The sequence below is a fragment of the Pristiophorus japonicus genome, chromosome 16 (assembly GCF_044704955.1).
Source record: "Pristiophorus japonicus isolate sPriJap1 chromosome 16, sPriJap1.hap1, whole genome shotgun sequence".
Lineage (NCBI taxonomy): Eukaryota > Metazoa > Chordata > Chondrichthyes > Pristiophoridae > Pristiophorus > Pristiophorus japonicus.
In genome coordinates this window covers 28,219,829-28,243,816 of record NC_091992.1, presented here as the reverse complement: position 1 = coordinate 28,243,816, position 23,988 = coordinate 28,219,829, and the positions used below count along the sequence as shown (strand labels likewise).

General features: G+C 41.9%; 1 protein-coding gene across 1 annotated transcript in view; it reads right to left on the bottom strand.

The window, feature by feature from the left end:
• Positions 1 to 5,417: 5,417 nt before the first annotated feature.
• The window catches only part of LOC139226926 (protein PIMREG-like), a 28,737-nt gene continuing 10,166 nt past the window's right edge, over positions 5,418 to 23,988 (bottom strand). Inside the window, exon 4 of the mRNA XM_070858016.1 lies at positions 5,418 to 5,824. Coding sequence (XP_070714117.1) covers positions 5,641 to 5,824 — 184 coding nt within the window. The 3' untranslated portion in view covers positions 5,418 to 5,640. The remainder of the gene's footprint in view (positions 5,825 to 23,988) is intronic.

Below are 23,988 nucleotides of genomic sequence, written 5' to 3'. Positions count from 1 at the left end.
ATCACCGCGGCTGCAAGCCCTTTACCGTGGTTTCAGTTGGCCGATTCCGGCGGAAGTGCTCACCGCTGAAAAAACGACCCACGCTGAATATGCGTCGGGGTGGGGTGGGGTGGGGGGTGGGGGGTGGGGGTGGGGGGGGGCCAAGGCCAATAGAGAACACATCTGCCGAAGACCCACGGTAACTGACACTGAATTTTGACCCCCTACACGCATCATGCAAGGGGAAAGCACAAGGCCTAATCGCAACCTTTCCCATCTTCTGCCCAAGATTTGTTTTTTAATTCAATGGATGGCTACCAAAAATCTTCTGTAAGTCTTTCCTTATTAACTGGCTCAATTTTCCTCGATGTCGCTTTTTGGTGTACTTGAAGAGTTACGCCTGTTTTTTGGGGCCCAACTATGCCAAAAAGAAAAATCATCCAACTTTCCCCGTTTGAATTATTCATTTTGGTGCCGCCTAGCCCATCCTTTAGCTTTGGGGGTGGAGCCTAGGATCTGCACCAAAAAGATTGGATTGCCAGGGTAACGAGGACCACATTGCGGGCTGAGGCTGGAACACAGCAACCTGCACAAGCACCTTGCAGCAGCATTCCAACATTAAATTATTAAAGGGTTTATGCCAAAAGTCTATCCCCCCGGTGCACCGTGTCGCTCCTAACCCTGACCGAAAGGCTACCCTCCCGCTGCCAGTTGTCACTGCTAGCCCTGGTCAAAGGGCTGCCGGATGCTGCTCCTAACCCTGGCCAAAAGGCCTTTCGCTCTCTTCCCTCCGCCGTCCCTCCTCCTCCTCCTCCTCCTCAGTTGCTGCTGCTGCCCAGGTTGTGGAACTGCATCTGCTGCATTGATTCTCTTACCTGCACCAATTTTGTTAACTGCCCAGAAGGTTTTTCCAGAGCGGTCACATAGGCCGTCCTAAGAAAAATTGAAGTAAATCGGAGCTGGCTAAACTTGCTTGAGTGGCCAGAATTGGCACGGGTGACACCACCAATTAGGTTAAATTAAATAAATAAATAAATACATTTTTTACATCGCAGCCTAAAAATTTCCTATCTAGCGCGGAAACTTGAGATTTTAAATTTACTCCAAAAAGAACAGTGCACGCCAAAAAAACCGCGCAGATAATTGGGAAAAATTGAGCCCCCAGATTTTACAATGTTAGGTTTTAATATTCTAATGGCCAGCTTGCATTTAAGGTTCTCTTCAGCCATCCCTTAGTTTCAATTACTCATTTCTGCACACGTGACTCAAGCACTCACTTGAAGCTGGAGAACATTGAGTCAGTATAGAAATCAGGGACCACTGACTCAAAAGACTTCCAATTAGCTTTAATTGTCTTTGAGTAGTTTAAAATGAATAGCAGCTGATAGACACCAATCTTTCTAGTTCATAGAATCATTTGCCAATTGTTGCAGGTCACTAATCCTATATTCAAGTCCTTGGTTCATCCGTGTTGTACATCTTTTTTTAAGATTCATTAAAAACAACCAACCTTGAAGGGCAACCAACAATGACAAAGTGACCCATTGTGCAAGATCATCAAATGGACAGGTTATGATTAAATCGTTATTCAGTGAGGTTGAAGTCACTTTAAAATAGATCTAAAGATTGGTAATCAGGTGGTAAGGACCCAATGGTAAATACTTCAGCGACAGTCAAGTGTCTTCAGCGTAGCAATTCTCCTAACAAAAGCAAATAGTGCTTTCTCAAACTTGCAAATCTGCAATTAGACTGCCAGAACTGAACGGAGGGAAGACAATAAATCCAAGAGAGGTCAAGTGACCTGTCGTTCTTGTACCTTCCCAACTGATTGCAGCGTGAGGGGTTGGGGTTATTAATAATAACTTTTATTTATAAAGTGCCTTTAACATAGTAAAACGTCCAAGGCGCTTCACAACACATTAGATATTGACCATTGAGGGAAAGAGAAAGTGAGTGAGATGGAAGTGTAAAAAGAGGTTAAAGGCTCTGGTCCGAAGCGGGTTGGTGGAAGATGTACTAACTTTTCAACCAGAATGGAAAAATAAAAATGGAACTACAGGCGCAACGTCCAGAATCTGGATTTCCGAAAACTGGACATGATGGCGAGGAGTGGAGGATTGGCGTGCGGCAAGGTCCAAAATCTGGCACGGATTCAGGACGATATCCGGCAAAACCCAAAATCTGGCATGGATTCAGTCACGAGGATTCCGGATTTCAGACTATTGATTTTCTTGTTTGAAATCCTGAAAAACCGGCACGGGCTCAGTCCCGAGAATTTTGGATTTCAGATGTTGTACCGGTACCAACTTTTCACTGGGAGGAAGCAAAGAGCTTTTTCTAGTGTTTTGATCATTCCCCTTAGTAACTTAAGTTTCTAATTTTCTCGATGTCTCGAATCATTGTACTACTCTCATTGTAATTAGCAGTGGGAAGATTCAAACCAGTAAACACCAATTGCCCAGTTCAGATTACTGATTTGCAGAGAAAGCTAAACAGATTTCAGTCAATCTCCCCCCAGCCTCCTCATTTTTGTTTGAATCAAAAATGCTGAATATTCTCACGCTGAACAAGCAGCAAACTATTTATGCTTTGTTAAAATATTGTGAAGGACACAAACATAATCACTGCACAAATATTTAAAAATTTTCTTGGGCATTGGTGTTAGAATTCCAGTCAATTATGAGGGCAAGAAAGTTCTCAGGCACGAGATGTCAGATATGTTTTTGCCAAAAAAAAACTAAAAATTGCTTTGTTGCAGCTGTCGAAGACACCGATTCAAGGTAAGACTCTTAACACAAGCAGACCGTCAGATTGTTAGTTTATTGTTACTTGTATACAAGGGGAGAGTGCCCTAGACAAAGGCTTAGGGTACCAACTCCGGTAATACACAGGAATTGGACCATATTTATACACCCAAGTAAACAACTCCTATCATATGTGATGGTTCCTCTTTTTTTGTAATAGTGCAGAGTCTAGCAGTTAATTTAATTACTTCATCAGTATTATCCAATGGCTACTTGTCTTAGCTACCCTTTCTTTAATTTTGGGCTAACCTCTCCTTGCCCCCTGTACACAGTGTCTGTTTTTTTTGGTTTACACATCCTTATTGTGATTATAATTAGACAGAGAAGACAGATGAGGTAATGCAACCCATGGTTTCAACTGCTGACGGCTTGTTTGGTATAGTTGCTGAAGTAAGCTCTAATTCTTAGGTTGACCAAATATAATGTCCCACCAAGCCTTGCAATCTATGGTTGCTCTTTTTCTATCTTTCCACACAGCCAACATGAATATTTAATCAAATACTGTGATCAAGTGACAATATATTTTCAAACAGTACAAAAGTTTTTGAAATAAGTGAATACATGAATATCTAAAGTATCTAGATAGCATACTTTGTACAGGAACGCCACTGCGTTCAAATGGGGACTATTAAACTCGCCGTTACACTACACTCTATTCATAATGCAATTTCAGATCATAATTTTGTTGGGAAGTTTCATTTCCCGAACAGAGCCCTGCAAAACTACCCCTATTTAGTCGTCATAGACCAGTGGTCCCTGTAGGGAACTGCAAGTTCTTTGTATAATACAGTCAAGGCCACTAGTTTCCCAGAACTACAGAATGTGATCCCTAAAATGGCAGCAAAACACCTGGAATCTAATGGCATAAGGCATTAGAACGTTACTAAAAAAATATCTATTTGAAGTTCTTTAAACATTGACAAAGTTCAGATTATGTATTTTTCAAATCTAAAAAGGCAGATATAATCTTGCACTGCATTCTCCTGAGAGAAGGTTCTAATACTATAAAAAATACTCGAGTTACAATTATAAAAAGGTGCACATTTTCTGCAAGATACACGATCGCAAAAGACAGCAATGGTATGTGCAAAAAAAGCCATTGACAGGTATGTCACAGCCCTTAAAATACACGGCTTAGGATAACATGCATTAATAGTCCAGCCATCAACAGAGCCATTAACATTCAACAGTTTGTCAATTAAAGAATACATATTAAATTAACTGGACAAAATTAAAAGCCTTCATATATACGAGTTAACACGTACAATAAATGAGGAGAACACAAACCAGCTTCACTCGAGCACTGAGTGTAAATGCTTTAACCTGCACTAACATTTAAAGGACACCAACCTAGCTAAAATCTAGAGTGAGGGAGCAAATGAAAGTCTACACTAAACTGGCAGAAGCCCAAATATATGAGATTTTGTAAATTGTTGAATTTCCATCCCATTAGCCCAATGTTCCCTTAATCCATTATAGGTCTCCTGGCAATAAATAACTTGCAATCCTTATTCTCTTTACAATCCCCCCACCTGCCCCAACCCCAATAAAAAATTTCAATTCAAATCCATTTTTATTTAAAAGGATGCTGCTTCTTTAAAAGGAGACATTCTCCTTAACTTCCAGACAGACAAGACTCAAAAGCTATAATTCCACATCAACAATTGTTACTTCCAATTAATGGCCGTAAAATAGAAGTTTGTATGTTGGATTCAGAGAATTGATCGGAAATGGCCAATATTTTGATTAATGTTTGTAGAGTGATTATATTACATTGAAATTGAACATTAGCTAAAAGAATAAGCTTTGAACCAAAAAAAGTCACGGCACAGAAACATCATTTCTTATGAATTCAACAACTCAAGCATACACTCACTCACTCGAAACACATTTCCTACCCCCTTCCTCACAACTACATGCAGTAGTTCCATGGGTAACAGCACCACTTGGATCCACTTCAACATGCTAAAATGCAGATAATCGAGGTGTTTATATTTGGTTAAAGGCATCACAATTCTTGATTAAAGGAGACATGTCTAATTTGTTTTTAACTCTAAACATTCTCCACCAACCACTTAGATGGCAGTCTGGTAACTCCTCCATCCACTCAAATGAATCCTCCTGTCTAATATTTTAATGATCCCATTTGAAGTTGTGTTGTATAATTAATTGAAAAAAAGATTTCAGAGTATCTGCCAAAAAACGAAACCTATCCATAACGTGTTGATCGCAAGTAGTCTTTGTGACTCACACAACTGTCAAATTTACAATAGTTTTCACGTGGACAGGTTTTTTTTTATCGGATTATTTAAATAATTTAAGCAACGTTATACAATATTGCATTTGGAAGAATAATTTCAGGTACAGTGACACTGGGATTTGCAGAACGCATTTCCGTCACACTAACTGCTGCTGGGACAACAGTAAGCAGGTTTAAAGTCCACTGCATTTGTCACTGGCCCTCACCAGTCACTCCAGCAGTCTCTTCTAAACTTTTGATGGAATGAGCAGTTTGACTCAGCTGGACAGAATCCCAAACAAGAGGAACGTGATATTTTACCTCATCTACAATAAATGGGAACATTCACTCAATACTTTGCCTTACCGCGCGCTAAAATTCAAAGTACTTGCAGGAGAGACCAAAACACGTGGCTATCATTACAAGATAGTCACCAATACAGGAAGTTAGTGTAGCTGTCCTTGTAGTACTGTAGATCGTATCCATGCTTGGAATAACAGAACAAAAGAAACAAGGCACAGGCAAACAAAACCAGTGAGGCAGAAAATGTATCAATTGTTTTTTTGAAAACTTCTAGGCAGAATTCCAAATAAAAGCAACACAAGACAGTCTTGGCTCTCAGTTCCAGTCCTTGCCCCGCTCCGCAACGCTTGCCAAAGCCTCGTCTGTCCAATTGCTTACAGTGGAACAAAGCCTTTTTGCTTTTCTTCGAACAGATGAAGACAACCATTTCCGAGCCTGAATCTTAGACATCCGCAAGTTTTCTGACATGATATGATGGTAGTTTTCAATCGCCCGCGCTCTGGAAGGAAGGAGGGAAGAAACAGATTACTTGTTGGGGGAAGTGGTTTAAGCATTTTTAAACAAAACACGATCAAGTTGAAGCATGCTGCAATGTGCCATCAGCAGCCCGCCTTGTGAATCGAGTAACAAGTATTAGTAGTGCAGCGAGCATTTTAAAACAAACACATGCATATGTTGCAAGACACTTTAATAAACGGTTAACTCTGGGGTCTGCAAGGACAAGCTGCATTGAAGCCAAAAAATACTTTTTTTTTAAAAAGTGGCCTGGGAGAACTACATAGTATGCAAATGCTCAGAGCTGTAAGTGAAGACAGACGCTTGACTGCATCAGTTAGCATTTCAACATAGCTCAACCAAAAAAAAAAGGCATTGAAAAGGTAAATGAATTAGGCAGCAGGGAACAAGATGCCTCTTCTCATACACGCTAGATGCTTCTGGCTAGAACAGTGAGCATTCCAAGAAGACTGCAATTGTGAAAAAGGATTAAAAATCAAACATATTAAACACAAACTGGACAATATTACAAGTGGGATACTGAATCACTGGTGTTGCAGCAAGAACTAGCTTCAAATGGTCATATATATTTTGGGTTAATAAATGGATTCCGAAAAGGGAAGTGCAATGGGATATTTAACTCATGATGTTTAGATATATCAATTTCCGTGCTGCAACTGTTGAGGTCAGCCTATTCAATATCCCCACCTCACAATGAGTGCCTGGCATCAGCAGAGACCAGCCAGCCACCCACAAACATTGCCTGTTTAAACAATACACACTGGCTTACCACATGCAAACTTTACCTCACTTCCATTTTCTTCAGTCATCAATTAGAGAAAGAGTCATGTCACTGACGGTGAATAAAAGATTAATAATGAATTAGCAGCATGTATATAGAATTCGCTTTCTTAAACTGAATAGGATGTGCCCACCAAATGAAGAAAGTAGGATTTAGACGTTCACTTCAGAACTAAAACGGCTCTTCAAACCACCCCTATACAGTAATTACACGCAGATTTTTTTCTGATGCTGTGAATGGAACAACCTCCACCATTCATGCAGTATTAGCAATTGTACTAGAGGTAAAAGTATTTTTAAATATATAAAAAGCTTGCTTTTCACTGAAGAATCTCAGGTAGAAGCTCCCCATATCGGCAGTATACATAGAACCCAACACAAATTAAAAGGGACGCTGACAGGCTTAGGTGTCAGGAAAGGAACATGCGGCATAGAACAGGAGCAATTACTCCTGAACTACATGATCTCCAGTGGTCAAGTAGTTTTAACTGATACCAGAACTGAGAGGTTGTACCGATCAGGAATGATTGAACAGGCTAGGGTTCCTGTCTTTAGAAAAGAGAAGGCCGAGGGGCGACCCGAGAGAGGTCTGTAAGATTATGAAAGGGTTTAACGGGGTAGCTGGAGAGAAGATATTTCCATTTGCTGGCAAGACCAAAACTAGGGGCCATTAAAACAGTCAGCAATAAATCCAATCGGGAATTCATCTTTACCCAGAGAATGGTTAACACATGGAACTCGCTACCACAGGGAGTAGTTGAGACAAACAGCATAGATGAATTTAAGAGGCAGCTCGATAAACACACGAGGGAGAAAGGAATAGAATGTTATGCCGATAGGGGTAGGAGGAGACTTGTGTGGAAGTTAAACACCTGCATAGACCGGTTGTACTGAACGGCCTGCCTCTGTGCTGTACATTCTATGTAACTCACACAATCGACATGGTTGTTCCATCTATTGGGATAGACAGGAGAACGTTTTGCATATTCTTCAGCAAATGATATCTTGTGTACAGTTTTGGTCTCCTAACTTGAGGAAGGACATTCTTGCTATTGAGGGAGTGCAGCGAAGGTTCACCAGACTGATTCCCGGGATGGTGGGACTGACATATCAAGAAAGACTGGATCAACTGGGCTTGTATTCACTGGAGTTCAGAAGAATGAGAGGGGATTTCATAGAAACGTTTAGAATTTTGACCGGTTTAGACAGGTTAGATGCAGGAAGAATGTTCCCAATGTTGGGGAAGTCCAGAACCAGGGGTCACAGTCTAAGGATAAGGGGTAAACCATTTAGGACCGAGATGAGGAGAAACTTCATACAGAGAGTGGTGAACCTGTGGAATTCTCTACTACAGAAAGTTGTTGAGGCCAATTCACTAAATATATTCAAAAAGGAGTTAGATGTAGTCCTTACTACTAGGGGGAACAAGACGTATGGCGAAAAAGCAGGAATGGGGTACTGAAGTTGCATGTTCAGCCATGAACTCATTGAATGGCGGTGCAGGCTCGAAGGGCCAAATGGCCTACTCCTGCACCTATTTTCTATGTTTCTATGTTTCTATGACTAGAGGGTTAATCGTTAAACCTCAGCATGCAAACCCACACTTGGCAAGTATAAAAAAGGTGCAGGTTTCAACTCATAGAAGATTGTCTGCTTATGGAAACTGTCTTATTTCAATGAAGATAAGGAGAAAGCACTGGGAAATGATCCTGAATCCTAAGCTTCATAAACCAAAAACACCCATTCATTGATTATTACAATCCAGGAAATGGGGTAATTTATTACTGAAATATACGGGGAAGACTTATTGACTTCAAAATATGTTTCAAAGAAAGTTTACTAAACAGTGATGAGGATTCTTACATGATTGCAAGAAATTTGGAACAGTTGAAGGCCCAATTAAATAGGACCTAAAACAGAACAATTTCAGTTCTCTTGCTTTTGAAGTGTATAAGAGCCACATTTATTTGATTGATTTATAGAAATTGAATCTCCGGCATCAGTTTAAAAAACTGGGAGAGAGAGTTTCACCCAGTGAGAAATGGGCAGACTGTTGGAGAGCAAAAGGCACCTGTGGCATAATGTTAGAATTAAATGTATATGTGTAAAATGGTAGCAGGAGATGTATGAAGATGGCTGCCAGTGATTCAGCAAAGCACCAAGGGAATGCAGCCAGCAGAAAGGGACTGCATTCCTAGTTACTGATAATTGCCGTTTCTCACAGGAATACACAGAAAAGACGAGCTCAGCAGATGTCTCTAATCAACAGGCTTCCAGGCCCCAGACAAGATGTCCCGGTAGAATGATAGAACAATAGTACTCCTGTAACTGGATTAAGATAAGGAAACTACCCAAAGACAGCACCCAAGGACAGTAAGATAAGGGAGGGGCCTGGATAATGTCACAAGACCATGAGTAACCCTTAGCAACACATGAGGCGATCACACAGCCACCTGATGTTTAGAGACCAATTCTATTGGTCTAATTGAATCTATAATCAATATGATTGGATAGTGTCCAGCCGAAATAGGCTGATGTAACCGTAGTAAACTGTTGTAAAACATATAAAAATCCATGAAATCCTATGTTCAGCGGAGAGAGGTGCCTGGATGAACCAGTGGCTTCATCTTCCCGCCGGCGTGATAAACCGTTTTGATGTATGGAACCGACCCAGAGTGACGAGTGATTCTTGGAGGGAACATTCGCGCTAACAATGGCGTAGTCAGCAGGATATTGCAGAGGCCGTTGGGACACCCCTGGAGAATCCGGGTGAGTAGGGAATTGACAGTAGATCCTGGGGGGTAAGAGACCAGGTGGTGTCCAGAGGCCGACGCAATATCCAACCTGTGAGAAGGGTCGGACCAACAGGCAAAACGGCGGTAGGTAGTCGTTAAGGAGGCACAGGGCACTGCGGGAATTGCTTAAACGCGTTTTAAGAATTGTATAAGTTTGCGTAATAGCAGACTTGTAACCCGACAGTAGCTAGAAACGGTCTACTGCAAGTCGCGCTGGGTAAAAGCGGACCTCTGAGAGTTAGATTCCGAACGAGCTAACCATACCCAATATGGCCAATGTAACAACAAAACTCGAGTGGGGGCCAGAAATGTCCCTTACCTGCCACCTGGCGGAGAAACAAAAGAAAGTAATAGAAAAGGCCTGGGCTCTGATTCTTCGAGCCACTTAAAATTAACAGAGAAAGTAAATCAATCATGTATTAATCGATCATCATGTATTCATTTATTTTAAAAAAACACCTGATAGTGACTATCTTAAGTGATGTATGGATCCAAAAATAGAGCCAGCCAAACAATAAGCTTTGTTGAATGAGGAGAGACTTTTGTGAATGTCTGTCTTTGAGCGAGAGTGCTTGTGTGATTTTTGACTGCGGAATGAATTTTTCACGTGTCTAAAAGCCTGTTTGGAAAAGTGGTGGAGCTGTCTGTTTTAGCTCCACCCACTTTTTCAAACAGAGTGAAAGTTTTTTTAACCCTTTGCAGTGTTGTCCTGTATGTAGGAAGTTTTAAGAAAGTGTTAAAATGTAATTCAATTCTAGGTTAAGTTAGAAATGCAGGTGCGTATTTATTTGGATGATAAGTTACGGAGCTAGGAAATGCACAAAGGATAGATTTGTTGAGCAAAAAAATAAAATACATGGTCCCGGTGGTTTTTAAAAATGTTTTTTTTTATTTGACACGCTCACTTACTTGTTGAAAGAAAACACGCAATCATTGATTACATTGGGTTGAAAGACATAAATTTAGTCTAGGAATGAGATAAAAAAATGGAGAAGGGAAGTTGTAATGCCTTTAAAAAAAAGCCTGCATGGGTCTCTCGAGGCTGCGGGCTGAGGAAATACACTCCCATTTTCCTTTGTGTAAAACCTTGACGTGAAAGCTTCTAGCTCAGTAAAGAGATTTTTAAATAAAAGATTGGCAGTACAAATTTGAATTGGGATTTTGAGATATTAAGAGAAGGCACAGCAAAATACTGAGATAGATTCAAACTAAAAAAAAATTAAATCTGATCTCTTTAAAAAAAAAAAGGGAAATAAAACTAAAAGGTTTGGAAACAATCTAGAAATACCTTCAGGGATCAGGTCAAACTCCTGGGCGAGTGGTGAGCTATCTGCGAAGGTGTAAAAGGGGCTTTTGAAAAAAAACATTTTAAAACGGCAAGCTTTAGCAGTTTAGAACAAAAGACATTGTAACGGTCTTGAAACTGGAACATTTGATATAACGAAAAGCAGCTTTCAAAGCCTACGTGCTAGACTCTGTTCTAGTTATGGAAAAGACGAAAAAAAGATAAAGACGCAACCTTGAAAGAAAACAAATTGAACGAATTTGAAAGAAAGTTTTTGATTGTCTGATGATTTTAAATGAACAAATTTACGGAGACACAAGCCCGCTGTGTAAAATACAAAACCTAATTTGAAGAAAGGAGATCTAAATGAAAAAAAGACGTAACGTACTAAATAAGTGCTGGAAAAGAATAAGTGTTTGCAATGGGAAAAGACATAACTTATTAAATACTAGTTGATACTGGCTGTGAAAAAAGATATTGGTTTAATTGGGAAAAGGAAGAAAAAAAAACTGGAAGAGGTAAAAGACACTCTACATTGATAAATGATTTTAAATTACAAGAAAGTTTCACTGCAGTTTGAAAAGATTTCCAAAATGGACATTGTTTATCAAGAAAAAAAGTCCCAAACAGTCTAAACAAGCAGGAGGGTTTTGAAAATAACGAGGAGAAAAGATCCAAGCTGTGAACTCAACACAGAAAGAAAAAACTGGAAATTAGAACATCTTACTGAATTTTAAAATTCTTATAGAAAATGGAACTGGGCACAGAAGTTTAGATTTTGTGCAGAGAGAAATAAAACGGGACTGTAAAAAAAACCCCGAAATGTTGGAATTTATACAGCTTGTGTGAAAATTGGATTTCAGTAAACAAAATAGCCATTAAAAATGTGTGGTCTCGTTTTAAATCAATTAAAAAAATCTTTGGCAAGTACTTGAATTAGAAGTTTAGAAAAAATTGGAGTTTAATCTAGAATGCTGTCTTTCCTGATGAGAAGATTTTTATTATGACGGCTTTACTAATGATTTCTGCTGTTTTAACAGATTCCTAATTTCTAAGCAAGTTTTGAAGGCACAAAGACTTGAAAAAAAATTTTCGGATGATTACGCGAAGCCACGTAATGACATCAGGCCTTCTTACAAACCTGTAAAGGAGTTAACCCTTTCCATTGACAGCTGTTTTATACTGGACATTATTAATTTGGATTTCTTAATAGAATAAAGAAGACTCACCTGATAGATAGAGGAAATGTTGGGATAGTCAGAATAAAAATAAAATAGAACTAGCCTATATGATAATACTTGCCTGATACAAATAAAGAAATAGATACTCAAACAAAACAAATTCAAGAGTTAAAAGCCAAGATAAATAAGTTGGAAGAGATTTTTTAATAAACGAGACCAGACGGATAGTGCAGTGCGCAGCCATAGCACCATCACCTGTGGCAATAGAGCCAATGTACCCCACGGTGGGTAAGTGTAGTCCACAAACCCAACCTAACCTTACCTCCGATTTCACAGAGTGACCTCGACATGCATGGATAAAAGATGAGGAGACCAGACCCTAACACCTGGTGATGACCAGGCTGTCTGTTTGAAATTGCAGATAAAACTCACCGAGATGGGACCGCGGCAACTGATTCAACTCATAATATTGGGAACCTTGAGACCCACGCAAACACTGGATGATACCAACGGATTGCAGCACACACAGGAAATAAACTACAACATGAACTATGGAGTCTTGTTTAATTTAACGGATGGAATGTGCATCCCAGCAGCCAAGGACAGGACTTATTTTAATGTATGGCTGCAAGTGAACCCGAATAAGGACAAAGTATGCGTGCAATGCTCCACGGGTACAAGGAGCAGTTGCATTGGGCGAAGGGAGGCCAGGGGCGTCGATAAATGTACCTTTGGGATAATTTGTGCGCCCCCTGCCCAACCACAACCGACGGTTACCTTCAGGAAGGGGGCGGGGCTGTGCGGATATGGTAGAGGCAGCCGCCGTATCTTTGTATGTATGCTTTTCACCTTCCCCAACACCGCGCCCCCGAAGAACCACCACACAGTCTGAGGAATTGCCATGCCCCATAACTATTGAGGGACCAGAAAATGGGATTGTACTGTTCAACGAGGGTGAACTATATGATATGATAATGTCAAACATGAAATTGTGCTTGTCCTGATCAATGCCTCAGGCATACGAATGGCGGGATATTATACAGAGCAGGCAAGAAATATGTATAACGTGTTGAGTAAAGTTGTAATGCAGCAGGCCGCCGATGCCATGGGTGCCAGTAGATTCCGAGGACAGGAGCCAGTTCATAGAACTAAGAGGGGAATAGTTAATGATGCTGCCACCGGTTTTAACACCGGAACTTCCATTGTAAACTCACTGGATATACAAGGACAAAACGAAAAGGTGGAACAACTTAAAGGGGTGATGAAAGGACTATGAGAATGGGCAGAGCAGAATTAGGAAACAGATACGACACAACCTTGATCTGATCCAAAGAGGGGAGGTGCCAGACTGGATAGACAGCCCACATCTGGCTCAGTGGGCCAAATTGAAGGGACACTGGATAACTGTACTCTGAAGGGACTAACCAGAGTATACCCAGTGATCCCAAACTGCCCAATGGGCAAAGCTGCCGGAGCGGGAATAGTCCTGATGATTCCTGTAGTCACACAAGACTCAAGGCCGTTTCCCCTTTATCAACTGGAGAATATTGAGATCATACAGGAGAACACCTCCATCCGTTACTGTCTGACCACAATCTCTGCTATCCGCAGAGACAACACACTCTATATGGGATCTCCTTGACGGGATGCAAGCAAAGGAGGGACATTACGGTGTGCCCTCACCCAGTGGGACAAGAAGAATTAGACGAGTGTGGGTTCAATCGAACCGATGGATGCATATTAGAAATAGAACCTGCCCCCACACATTTTGCCAGAGCAGGCTACGGAGGCAATGGGAAGTACTGTGTCTCTATCACGGAACGCTCTTATCAGTACAACAGCTTGCAATGCCAGATCCCACAACCAAATTTCTGCTTTACACCCCTACGACCCGTCACAATAGGACAAGCCCGCATTATCCAGGTTAGACACCGAAGCACCAAAATCATTAACACCACTGATCAGCTCCACGATCACCTGCAGGATTATGACAAGCCAGAGCAGGCCCCTAGCCCACATTTAGCTGAGGTACTAAGGGAATTAAGACTCAGAGTAGGCCAGTGTGTCAGACTCTACCACCAACTACAGACAAAGATACTGGAGAAGAATACTGACCAAGAGTTACAAAACCAGAGTTGGTGAAGGAGGGTCTGGGACTGGGGGATGAATGTCAACATCCACCCCTGGATTCGAATTATATCACATATACTGGTCGGAATACAGCTAGTCCTAGCATTGACATGGGGTGTCATGGCTTGCCAGTCCTGCAGACATTATGCACAACAACGGAGGTTTAGCACCAAAGCTCAGATAAGCAAGGAAGTCTGTGTGACAGGCGAAAGGGGCGATTCGAACTATATCAATTTGATCTAAACAACTGGGACTCCTGAAATCGTGTGACTGGCCAGCACGTTGAAGCAGGGAGTACCAGGTGACACAAAAACAAATATAATATAAAATAAATTAGTATCAGTTTCAGGGGGCTAGGACTAGCCCCTTTACCGAAAGGGGGGATTGTTGGAGAGCATTTCCATAGAACAAAAGGCACCTGTGGCATAATGTTAGAGTTAAATGTGTGTGTGTAAAAAGGTAGCAGGAGATGTATGAAGATGGCTGCCAGTGATTCAGCAAAGCACCAAGGGAATGCAGCTAGCAGAAAGGGACCGCATTCCTAGTTACTGATAATTGCCGTTTCTCACACAGGAATACACAGAAAAGACAAGCTCAGCAGATGTCTCTAATCAACAGTCTTCCAGGCCCCAGACAAGATGTCCCGGTAGAATGATAGAACAATAGTACTCCTGTAACAGGATTAAGATAAGGAAACTACCCAAAGACAGCACCAAAGACAGTAAGATAAGGGAGGGGAGGGGCCTGGATAATGTCACAAGACCATGAGTAACCCTTAGCAACACATGAGGCAATCACACAGCCACCTGATGTTTAGAGACCAATTCTATTGGTCTAATTGAATCTATAATCAATATGATTGGATAGTGTCCAACCAAAATGGGCTGATGTGACTGTAGTAAACTGTTGTAAAACGTAAAAATCCGTGAAATCCTATGTTCAGCAGAGAGGGGTGCCTGGATGAACCAGTGGCTTCATCTCCCCGCCGGCGTAATAAACCGTTTTGATGTATGGAACCGACCCAGAGTGACGAGTGATTCTTGGAGGGAACATTCGCGCTAACTTAAAATGGCAGTGGGGGGGGGGTGAGGGTTCAAGCCACATTGATATCTCCACATCTCCCCAATCTTAGCTCACCTCAAAACAGGTACGGAGGGCTGCCTGCCGCAGGTGGTGGTGGGGAGAGGGGGGCTAATTTATATTCAAACGTCCTGGCCCGGTGACATAATTGGCACCATTTTAATTAAATTCAGGAGGCTTGCATGAGGACAAAGCAGATATGCAGTCACAGCTGGGTGGCCAGAAAAGGTCCCCGCAAGTCTCTTGATTTAACTTTGAGGATACCTTGTGGGCCAGGAGGAGTGCTCCCTTAGGGCCCACATGTAGTCACTGGGCCTCCCCAGCCTCGGCCTTGCCCCTCCCTCCCACCACCGACATCTCCAGTCAATCCCGATCCATCCAAAGATGATCATCTCTAAGCAACACAAACCTGTTTTAGATAGCTCACTGCTTCAGTTTTTAAATGTGTGGCTACATGTGCTATTGCACTTGAAAAAGTTACTTGTGTGAAGCACTGAAATGTTTTAATGTGAAAGGCACTATGCAAAGGCAAGTGTAAACATGTCCTGCAAGTGTCCACTGGGATCACTTACTGTAATGGCATTTAGAAATTACTGGGCCCGGTAATAGCACGGCAGCCTAACCAATAGCCAGCTCCCACTATCCAAGTATAGTACGAAGGTGACCTTGAACTGCATATAAACCCTAAAGCTTGCGTATGATTTAAGATCAATTGATATCGAGCAAGAAATTAAGTGAGAAACAAAATCTTCTGCTGTCATATGCAAGCAGAATTTTACCCATAGAAATTCTCACGTTATAACAAAGCAGTAACTAGAAAACATTCAAATATAACTGCAGTGCTCCCATGGGAAGTGATCAGTTATCCACTTCCTATTATAGATATAAACTAGCAAAAAAAAAAAATTCAAATTGGGAGGAAACCAATTCTGGAATGCTCTCAACACAAACACACAAGTTCTGTGGCTTTCTGCCACTTGTTTGATGAAATAAGGAGGTGTGGAGATCAGTTACAGACGATTTCTAAGTTAGGTGTTCGTTTGAAAAGGCAGAAAAATGTAACGGCTGTAACTCAATGGCTAAAATGTTGAAGCTACTGCAGATGGTTGGGTGCAGTGACAACATGGCCAGAAACAAGTTGACCGTCTTTGGTTAGTTAACCCCACCCCACCTTAAACAGACTGCAGTTGAATGTTTCATAAACTAACTGTTCCACCCAATCCCAGAGAAAGTGCCTCCAAGTATTTCAGGAATGAGCTATAATCTTGAGATAATACAATCTGTGTCTGCATTCAGCCTGAGGCAGTCTCCGTCTCTAGCTTCCAGGATGAGAGGGTCTATATAAGTAGTCTGCTAGAGATTTGCTTCTAACCGTTACTTATTTCCAGACATGGGAAACAGCAGTTTGACTGTTTAAAGTTAATTGCACCATCACGATACAGCGGCAGTGTCCTCCAATCCAATTGGTAGATTTTGAATTCTCCAGTTTTTGGGATACTTTCATTCTGTACCAAAAATAAATTGTTCCGCTTAACTTCAAAAGACAACCTATTTTAATTTAAAAAATAATTTTCATATAATTCCTGTGTATGCACATTATGACTTGATTTCTGAATACAAAATTCAAGCCAAACAGCAACAAATCACAAACAGAAAATGAATAGGAAATATATGAAATCAAACACAAGGAAAATAGGAAGGATCTCATCCAGTGATTAATAAGCACATATGAAAACAATGTATTGAAGTAGAGAGGAAATTCCCTATAAAAGAAACAGGACGAACTAAATTACTCCAAAAATTTCAGCCGCCTTCTTGAATTCCCCTCACCCCACTTTAAAAAAAAAAGTTACCAGCTGAAAGCAAACTGAAAATGATTCACCCCTCCACTCCCAGAATCACCCTATATACTTTGATTATAAATCCCTGAAACATTCCTGCTGAGTCCTGGGTCAACAGCCTAGCTAAATTTAAAACTAAAATGGCCAAATCACTTAAACTTAGCTCTGCCACTGCTTTTTTCCTCTCCACAAAATGGCTCACTTCCATTCATCACAAACGCCCAATGCTGCCCCTCTCAATGCTGGCTTTGTGCTGATAATGCTGTCTAATCTACACACGTGTGCTCCACCAGATTCCATGCTCAGTACGCAGTAACTTTCAAATTTAATTTGTTTGTTGCTCTTTTTTAATTTCATTCAGTAAAATTAATTGTTGTTTTAAACAAATCAAGGGATATGGGGATAGTGTGGGAAGGTGTAATTGAGGTAGGAGATCAGCCACGACCTTATTGAATGGCAGAGCAGGCTCGAAGGACCGAATGGCCTACTCCTGCTCCCATTTCTTATGTTTATTATATTGGGTCATGTTGTATGCATTACAATGTACAGTTTTCAGTGAGGTTAGTGTCATTCCCAAAATGCAATACAGTTTGCAGCCTAAATGGAACGATCTTTTCTGTATGTAATACATGATTACATGTTTTGTCCAATTTACCATAAGCAATGCCAAGGGAGATCAACTGGAACTTTACATTATATTTTAACAATAAAGTACATCATAGGTACAAAAACCACTCCAGACACGTCAGCACGTAACCTAGACTAGCTCTCATGCAGTACTGTTGAGGGTGCAGTCTTTAGATGAGTCGCTAAATTGAGGTCCTGCCTGCCCTCAAGTGGACGTAAAAGATCACATTTCACTATTTGAAGAGTGATGAAATCTCCTCCTCTCAAGTCAACATTTAGCCCTCAGCCAACATTACTAAAACAGATTACCTGATCATTTGTGTCATTGGTGTTTGTGGGACCTTGCTATATGCAAATTGGCTGCTGCATTTCCCTACACTACCACAGTGCCGACACTTCATAACCAGTAAAGTACTTGGGGATCCCAAGGTCATGAGAGGATCTAGACAAATGAAACATCTTTCTATGACAGCACCATTTGGTACTATCCCTCTCCCTTACAGATCGACCGTCACCATCCACCTCCACAAAATAACCCACTTCTGACTTGTAAACTACCGACCCATCTCCAACCTCCTTTCTCCAAAGTTCTTGAACGCATGGTAATCCTCAAATCCGTGCCTAACTTTCCCACAACTCCATGTTTGAAGCTCTCCAATTATGTTTCTGCTCCTGCCACGGAACTAAAGTCACAACTGACATCCTATGTGACGGTGCTGTGGTACACTAACCCTCCTCGTCCATCTTGACCTGTCTTCAGCCTTGGACACAGTTGACTACACTATCCATCGACCATTGTAGCCAGAGAAACTCCTGCAATGGCTTCTCATCCTGCTCCCACACCATTATTCCGGGAGTTCCCCCAAGGATCTATCCTTGACGCCTCCCCCTTATGCCTCATCTACATTGCTGCTCTTCGACGACTTCATCTGAAAACGCAAATGTCAGATTCTACATGTACGCTGACAACACCCACCTGCTGCCGAAACCTTTATTCATGCTTTTGTTACCTCCAGACCCAATTATTCGAATGCTCTCCATTCTCTGTAAACTTGATTTCATCCAAAACTCTGCCGCCCATGTTCTAACTCACACCAAGTCCCATTCTCCCATCACCCTTGTGCTCGCTGACCTACATTGGCTCCCGGCACAGCAACACCTCAAATTTAAAATCATCCCTGTATTCAAATCCCTCCATGGCCTCACCCCTAAAGCACTGGAACTCCCTCCCTAAACCTCTTCCTCCATCTCTCCTCTTTTAAGACACTCCTTAAAACTGGTCACTTATCCCAATAGAATGCAGGAAGAATGTTCCCAATGTTGGGGAAGTCCAGAACCAGAGGTCACAGTCTAAGGATAAGGGGTAAGCCATTTAGGACCGAGATGCGGAGGAACTTCTTCACCCAGAGAGTGGTGAACCTGTGGAATTCTCTACCACAGAAAGTTGTTGAGGCCAATTCACTAAATATATTCAAAAAGGAGTTAGATGAGGTCCTTACTACTAAGGGGATCAAGGGGTATGGCGAGAAAGCAGGAATGGGGTACTGAAGTTGAATGTTCAGCCATGAACTCATTGAATGGCGGTGCAGGCTAGAAGGGCTGAATGGCCTACTCCTGCACCTATTTTCTATGTTTCTATCTCATTTGTGTGGCTCGGTGTCAAATTTTGTCCAATAATGCTGCTGTGAAGTGTCTTGGGATGAGTTACTACATTAAAGGCGCTATATGAATACAAGTGGCAGTTGTTGGTGACATGCCACACTTGTTATCTCAAAGCTCAACTTCATACTTTGATTCTCTAAGTTTCGCATTCAACAAATCGCAACTCAATAGCCAAGAAATGCAACCAAAATCTACCAATAAAGCCGAGAGAATTTGAACCAAATCAATATTTCCTTTAAAATTCCAGCTATCAGCGACAACTACAAAATGAAGCAAAAATAAAAAACACTTTAAAAAGTTGAATACTGCCAATGACACAGGTGAAAGAACAGTGAACAGGACCTAATATGTAAAAATCCAAGTAATTTGCAAAAAATATTAGCTTAGCCAGATACTGCCCAACTCCTCCTGGAGTCTGAACCTGAATTGAGGTCCAAGGCGAAAGCTTCAGCCCTACCCTCAGCTCCTGACCAGTCATGTCCCACACTTGGGACACAATGACTTGCTCCAGTCCACACAACACCAATGCATTCTTCTTGAGTCAGCCCCATTTCCCACCCACCCATTCATTCATTCCCACTACCCCTTCAGTGCCAAATTAAAGCACTTCAACGGTCACTATCCTGTGGGCAAATGTTACATCGTCCTTGCACCAAATTTATGAATATAAAATTTCAGCCAAAGTGACAAATGAAACTGAACAGGTGGGGAACCAATCAAAAGAAAACATCTGAAGAAACCCAATGAGGTAGGAGACTCAACTCCCAACCTGCATCCATGCCCATTATTTCCAAAATATATTGGATGGACAATAACATTAGCTACTCAGATTAAAGGAAGACACAATTCAGCCCCATCACTTTCTTCAAGTGACTGGAAAGTCTGGCAGCACAGAAAATAAAGATAAATTTGAATCAAAAACAATGTAATTTTTTTTTTAAAACACATACACTTATTTTATTAAAGCAGCCACATGCTTGGTCAGTGTTGAAGGACTCCCCAGTTATTCTCCGCACCCCCTCTGCAGAATACTGCTCTGATTTGCTCCCGTCCCCACATGTTAAATGGTACTATACAAGTGCATGACGTCATTAGTCAAATCATACATTAGGATAGCGCAATCGTCCAATTGGAAAAAAAAACAGATTGACATCCTACAATGAGAAACGGGGAGGGGACAAGAAAAATGAGATGGCTCACAAGACTGACGCTGCTGAAGGCTTACTATTGCAGTATTTTTTCCCTCATCCACTAGATCTCCTGATACACGCAAGAGGACAAACAAAAAAATCCAATTTCTACAAGTTAGTTTTTCTATTTGAATCTAATGCAAACAGATTCTGCCAGCAGAACTGAAAGCCCATCACAGGGAGTTCTCATCTTACTAAATCACTGCAGTCAAGAGACAGGAAATTCAACTTCCGTTTTAAGCTGAGCCCAGCCGAGACTCGAGGCCTCTGTAGGGGTTTTCAGGATTGACTCACACATTTAGTAATGGTTACTTTTAAGTCAAAGGAATAAAAGTTCTCAGTATTTCTTTGAACATGTGTATTCGATAGAATGTATGCAGCGAGATAGATAGAGCATCTTACTCCAAGTTAGATAAATGAAAGGACTAACATCACAGTGGATACAAGATCAAAAAAGTAAAAGCCCATGGGATCCAAGGGAGAGTGGCAAATTGAATCCAAAATTGGCTCAGTGGCAGGAAGCAAAGGGTAATGGTAGAAGGAAGTTTGAGAGACTGGAAACATAGAAACATAGAAAATAGGTGCAGGAGTAGGCCATTCGGCCCTTCGAGCCTGCACCGCCATTCAACAAGATCATGGCTGATCACCCACCCCAGCACAACCCCCGCTCCCCCATGCCCCCTCCACACCCCCACCGACCCCTCCAGCCGCAAGGACCACATCCAACTCCCTCCCGAACACATCCAACGAACTGGCATCAACAACTCTCCGCGGCAGGGAACCCCACAGGCCAACAACTCCCCGAGTGAAGAAGTCTCTCCCCATCACAGCCCCAAACAGCCCACCCCCCATCCCAAGACCGTGCCCCCCCCCCCCGGCTCCGGACCCACCCAACACCGGGAACACTCCCCCCGCACTCAACCCGCCCCGTCAGAATACTTCCCAAATGCCGAACACCCCCGGATGTCGAGCCCCCAGCCCCGAAGGCTGTTTCCAGTGGGGTTCCACAGGACTCAGTAATCCGTCCCTTACTTTTTGTCGTATATATTAATGATAAAGAAATTTGTAGATGATACAAAAATTGGCCGTGTGGTTGACAGCGAGGAGGAAAGCTCTAGACTGCAGGAAGATATCGATGTACTGGTCTGTTGGGCAGAAAAGTGGCAAATGAAATTCAACCCGGAAAAGTGTGAGGTAATGTATTTGGGGAGGGGCAACAAGGCAAGGGAATACACAATAAATGGGAGGATACCGAGAGGTGTGGGGGAACAGAGGGACCTTGGAGTGTATGTCCAGCGATGCTTAAAAGGTAGAAGGACAGGTCGATAAGGTAGTTAAAAAGGCATACGGAATGCTTTCCTTTATTAGCCGAGGCATAGAATACAAGAGCAGGGAAGTTATACTACAATTGTACACAACACTAGTTAGGCCACAGCTTGAGTACTGCATGCAGTTCTGGTCACCACATTACAGGAAGGATGCGATTGCACTAGAAAGGGTGCAGAGGAGATTTACGAGGATGTTGTCAGGACTGGAAAACTTTAGCTATGAGGAAAGATTGGATAGGCTAGGGTTGTTTTCCTTGGAACAGAGGAGGCTGAGGGGAGATTTAATTGAGGTGTATAAAATTGAGGGGGCTAGATAGAATGGATATGAAGGACCGATTTCCCTTAGCAGAGGGGTCAATGACCAGAGGGGAGATGAGGAAACATTTCTTCAGCCAGAGGGTGGTGGGGGTCTGGAACTCACTGCCTGAAAGGGTGGTAGAGGTGGAGACCCTCATCACATTTAAAAAGTACTTGGATGTGCACTTAGAGATATAACTTACAGGGCTACGGACCTGGTGCTGGAAGGTGGGGTTAGGCTGGGTAACTCTTTTTCGTCCGGCATGGACACGATGGGCTGAATGGTCTCCTGTGTCATAATCTTTCTAGGATTCTGCGATCTATTTGGTGGTGTGTAGAAGTGATGCATTACTTTTAACTATCAATATTTTCCCCTTCCTTTCATAAAAAGGTGACACTTCCTGGAGTGAGGAATTGCAGCTGTACAGGTAGTCCTCATCCTCCAATACCTCACTCAAGTGGCTAGTGAAGCAAGTACAGTGCCAACCAACCAAGTGGGATACATACAAGCAATACTGAATCCAATCGCAACTGCTGAATTTAACAAACTTTTTACTGATTAGTGATCACACCAGTTATTTCTGCTTTGGATGAGTCCCTTGTTCTGCATATACCCCCCTGGGTAGACAAGGGGAGAAATGTATCAAAGAAGCCAAGATAACTTGTAGAAGAACCAGTGGTTGTGATCTGGAACGCATTGTCTGAAAGGGTGGTGGAAACAGATTCAATAGTAACTATCAAAACGGAAATGGGGGTGTACATGAAAAATAAAAAAAAATTGCAGGGCTATGGGGAAAGAACAGGCCTAACGGGATGGCTCTTTCAAAGAGCTGGCACAAACACGATGGGGCAAACGGTCTCCTTGATTCTAAAACTCTGAAATACTCCGCATAGAGTCATAACAAACTTGTGCTATAGTGAAAGACATGCTGCTTTAAAAAAAAATATTCAATATTCTATCAAATGCTCACTTCTGAATAAAGCTATTTGAATTGAATACATGTTCCAAGACATTTTGTAACCCAAGGGCATAGTACAAGACTTATTATATAAATACAATTCTGCCAGCTTTTAAACTCTTCATAATGGCGTTGAGCCTCACCCCATTCCAAGATAAATTTGATTAATAGAACTTGTAGCTTTGAGATTGAAGCAAAAAAAAAATGATGCTGACGGCTATCTTAGAATTAGATTCAGCTCAATGTGAACACCAATCCAATTCCCATGCTTAAAAATTGCTTACAAATATATAGGAAAGTGAAGTAAACAGTTGGAGCTTTTGGTTATGGGGCAAACTCCCCATCCCTCTCCAATCACACCCAATGGTGAAAGGAAGGCCTTGTTTCCAGACCTTCCTGAAGGTCGTGTCCCATAATGATGGCAGCTTAAATCGGTCACAGAAAGAAACACACTCTCTCACAGGTGGGAACACAAACACACGCATTACCCCATCCCCACCTCCTCTGCTCAGGTACACTGAAGCCAGTCACCCCGCTGGAGGTTAGCTAACTCAGTACAGTGTCAGGATCTCTCTTTTAATTGGAGATTCAGTACATCAGGTTGTGCACCTATCCACTGAATCAGCACACCCAGACACACGCATCGCTTTAAATGCATCCTATAGCACATGTGACAGTAACTAGTGGCCCAAGTAACAAATATAAATAATACAACCCTCTTTTCTCAGAATTCGCTGCCTCAGAGAGCTGTGGAAGCTGGGACATTGAATAAATTTAAGACAGAGATAGACAGTTTCTTAATCGGTAAGGGAATAAGGGGTTATGGGGAGCGGGCAGGGAAGTGGACCGGAGTCCGTGATCAGATCAGCCAAGATTGCATTAAATGGTGGAGTAGGCTCGAGGGGCAGTATGGCCTACTCCTGCTCCTATTTCTTATGTTCTAAGTTTACATTCCCTTCTCACGGACTCAAAGTCAGCCACAAAAGAAATGT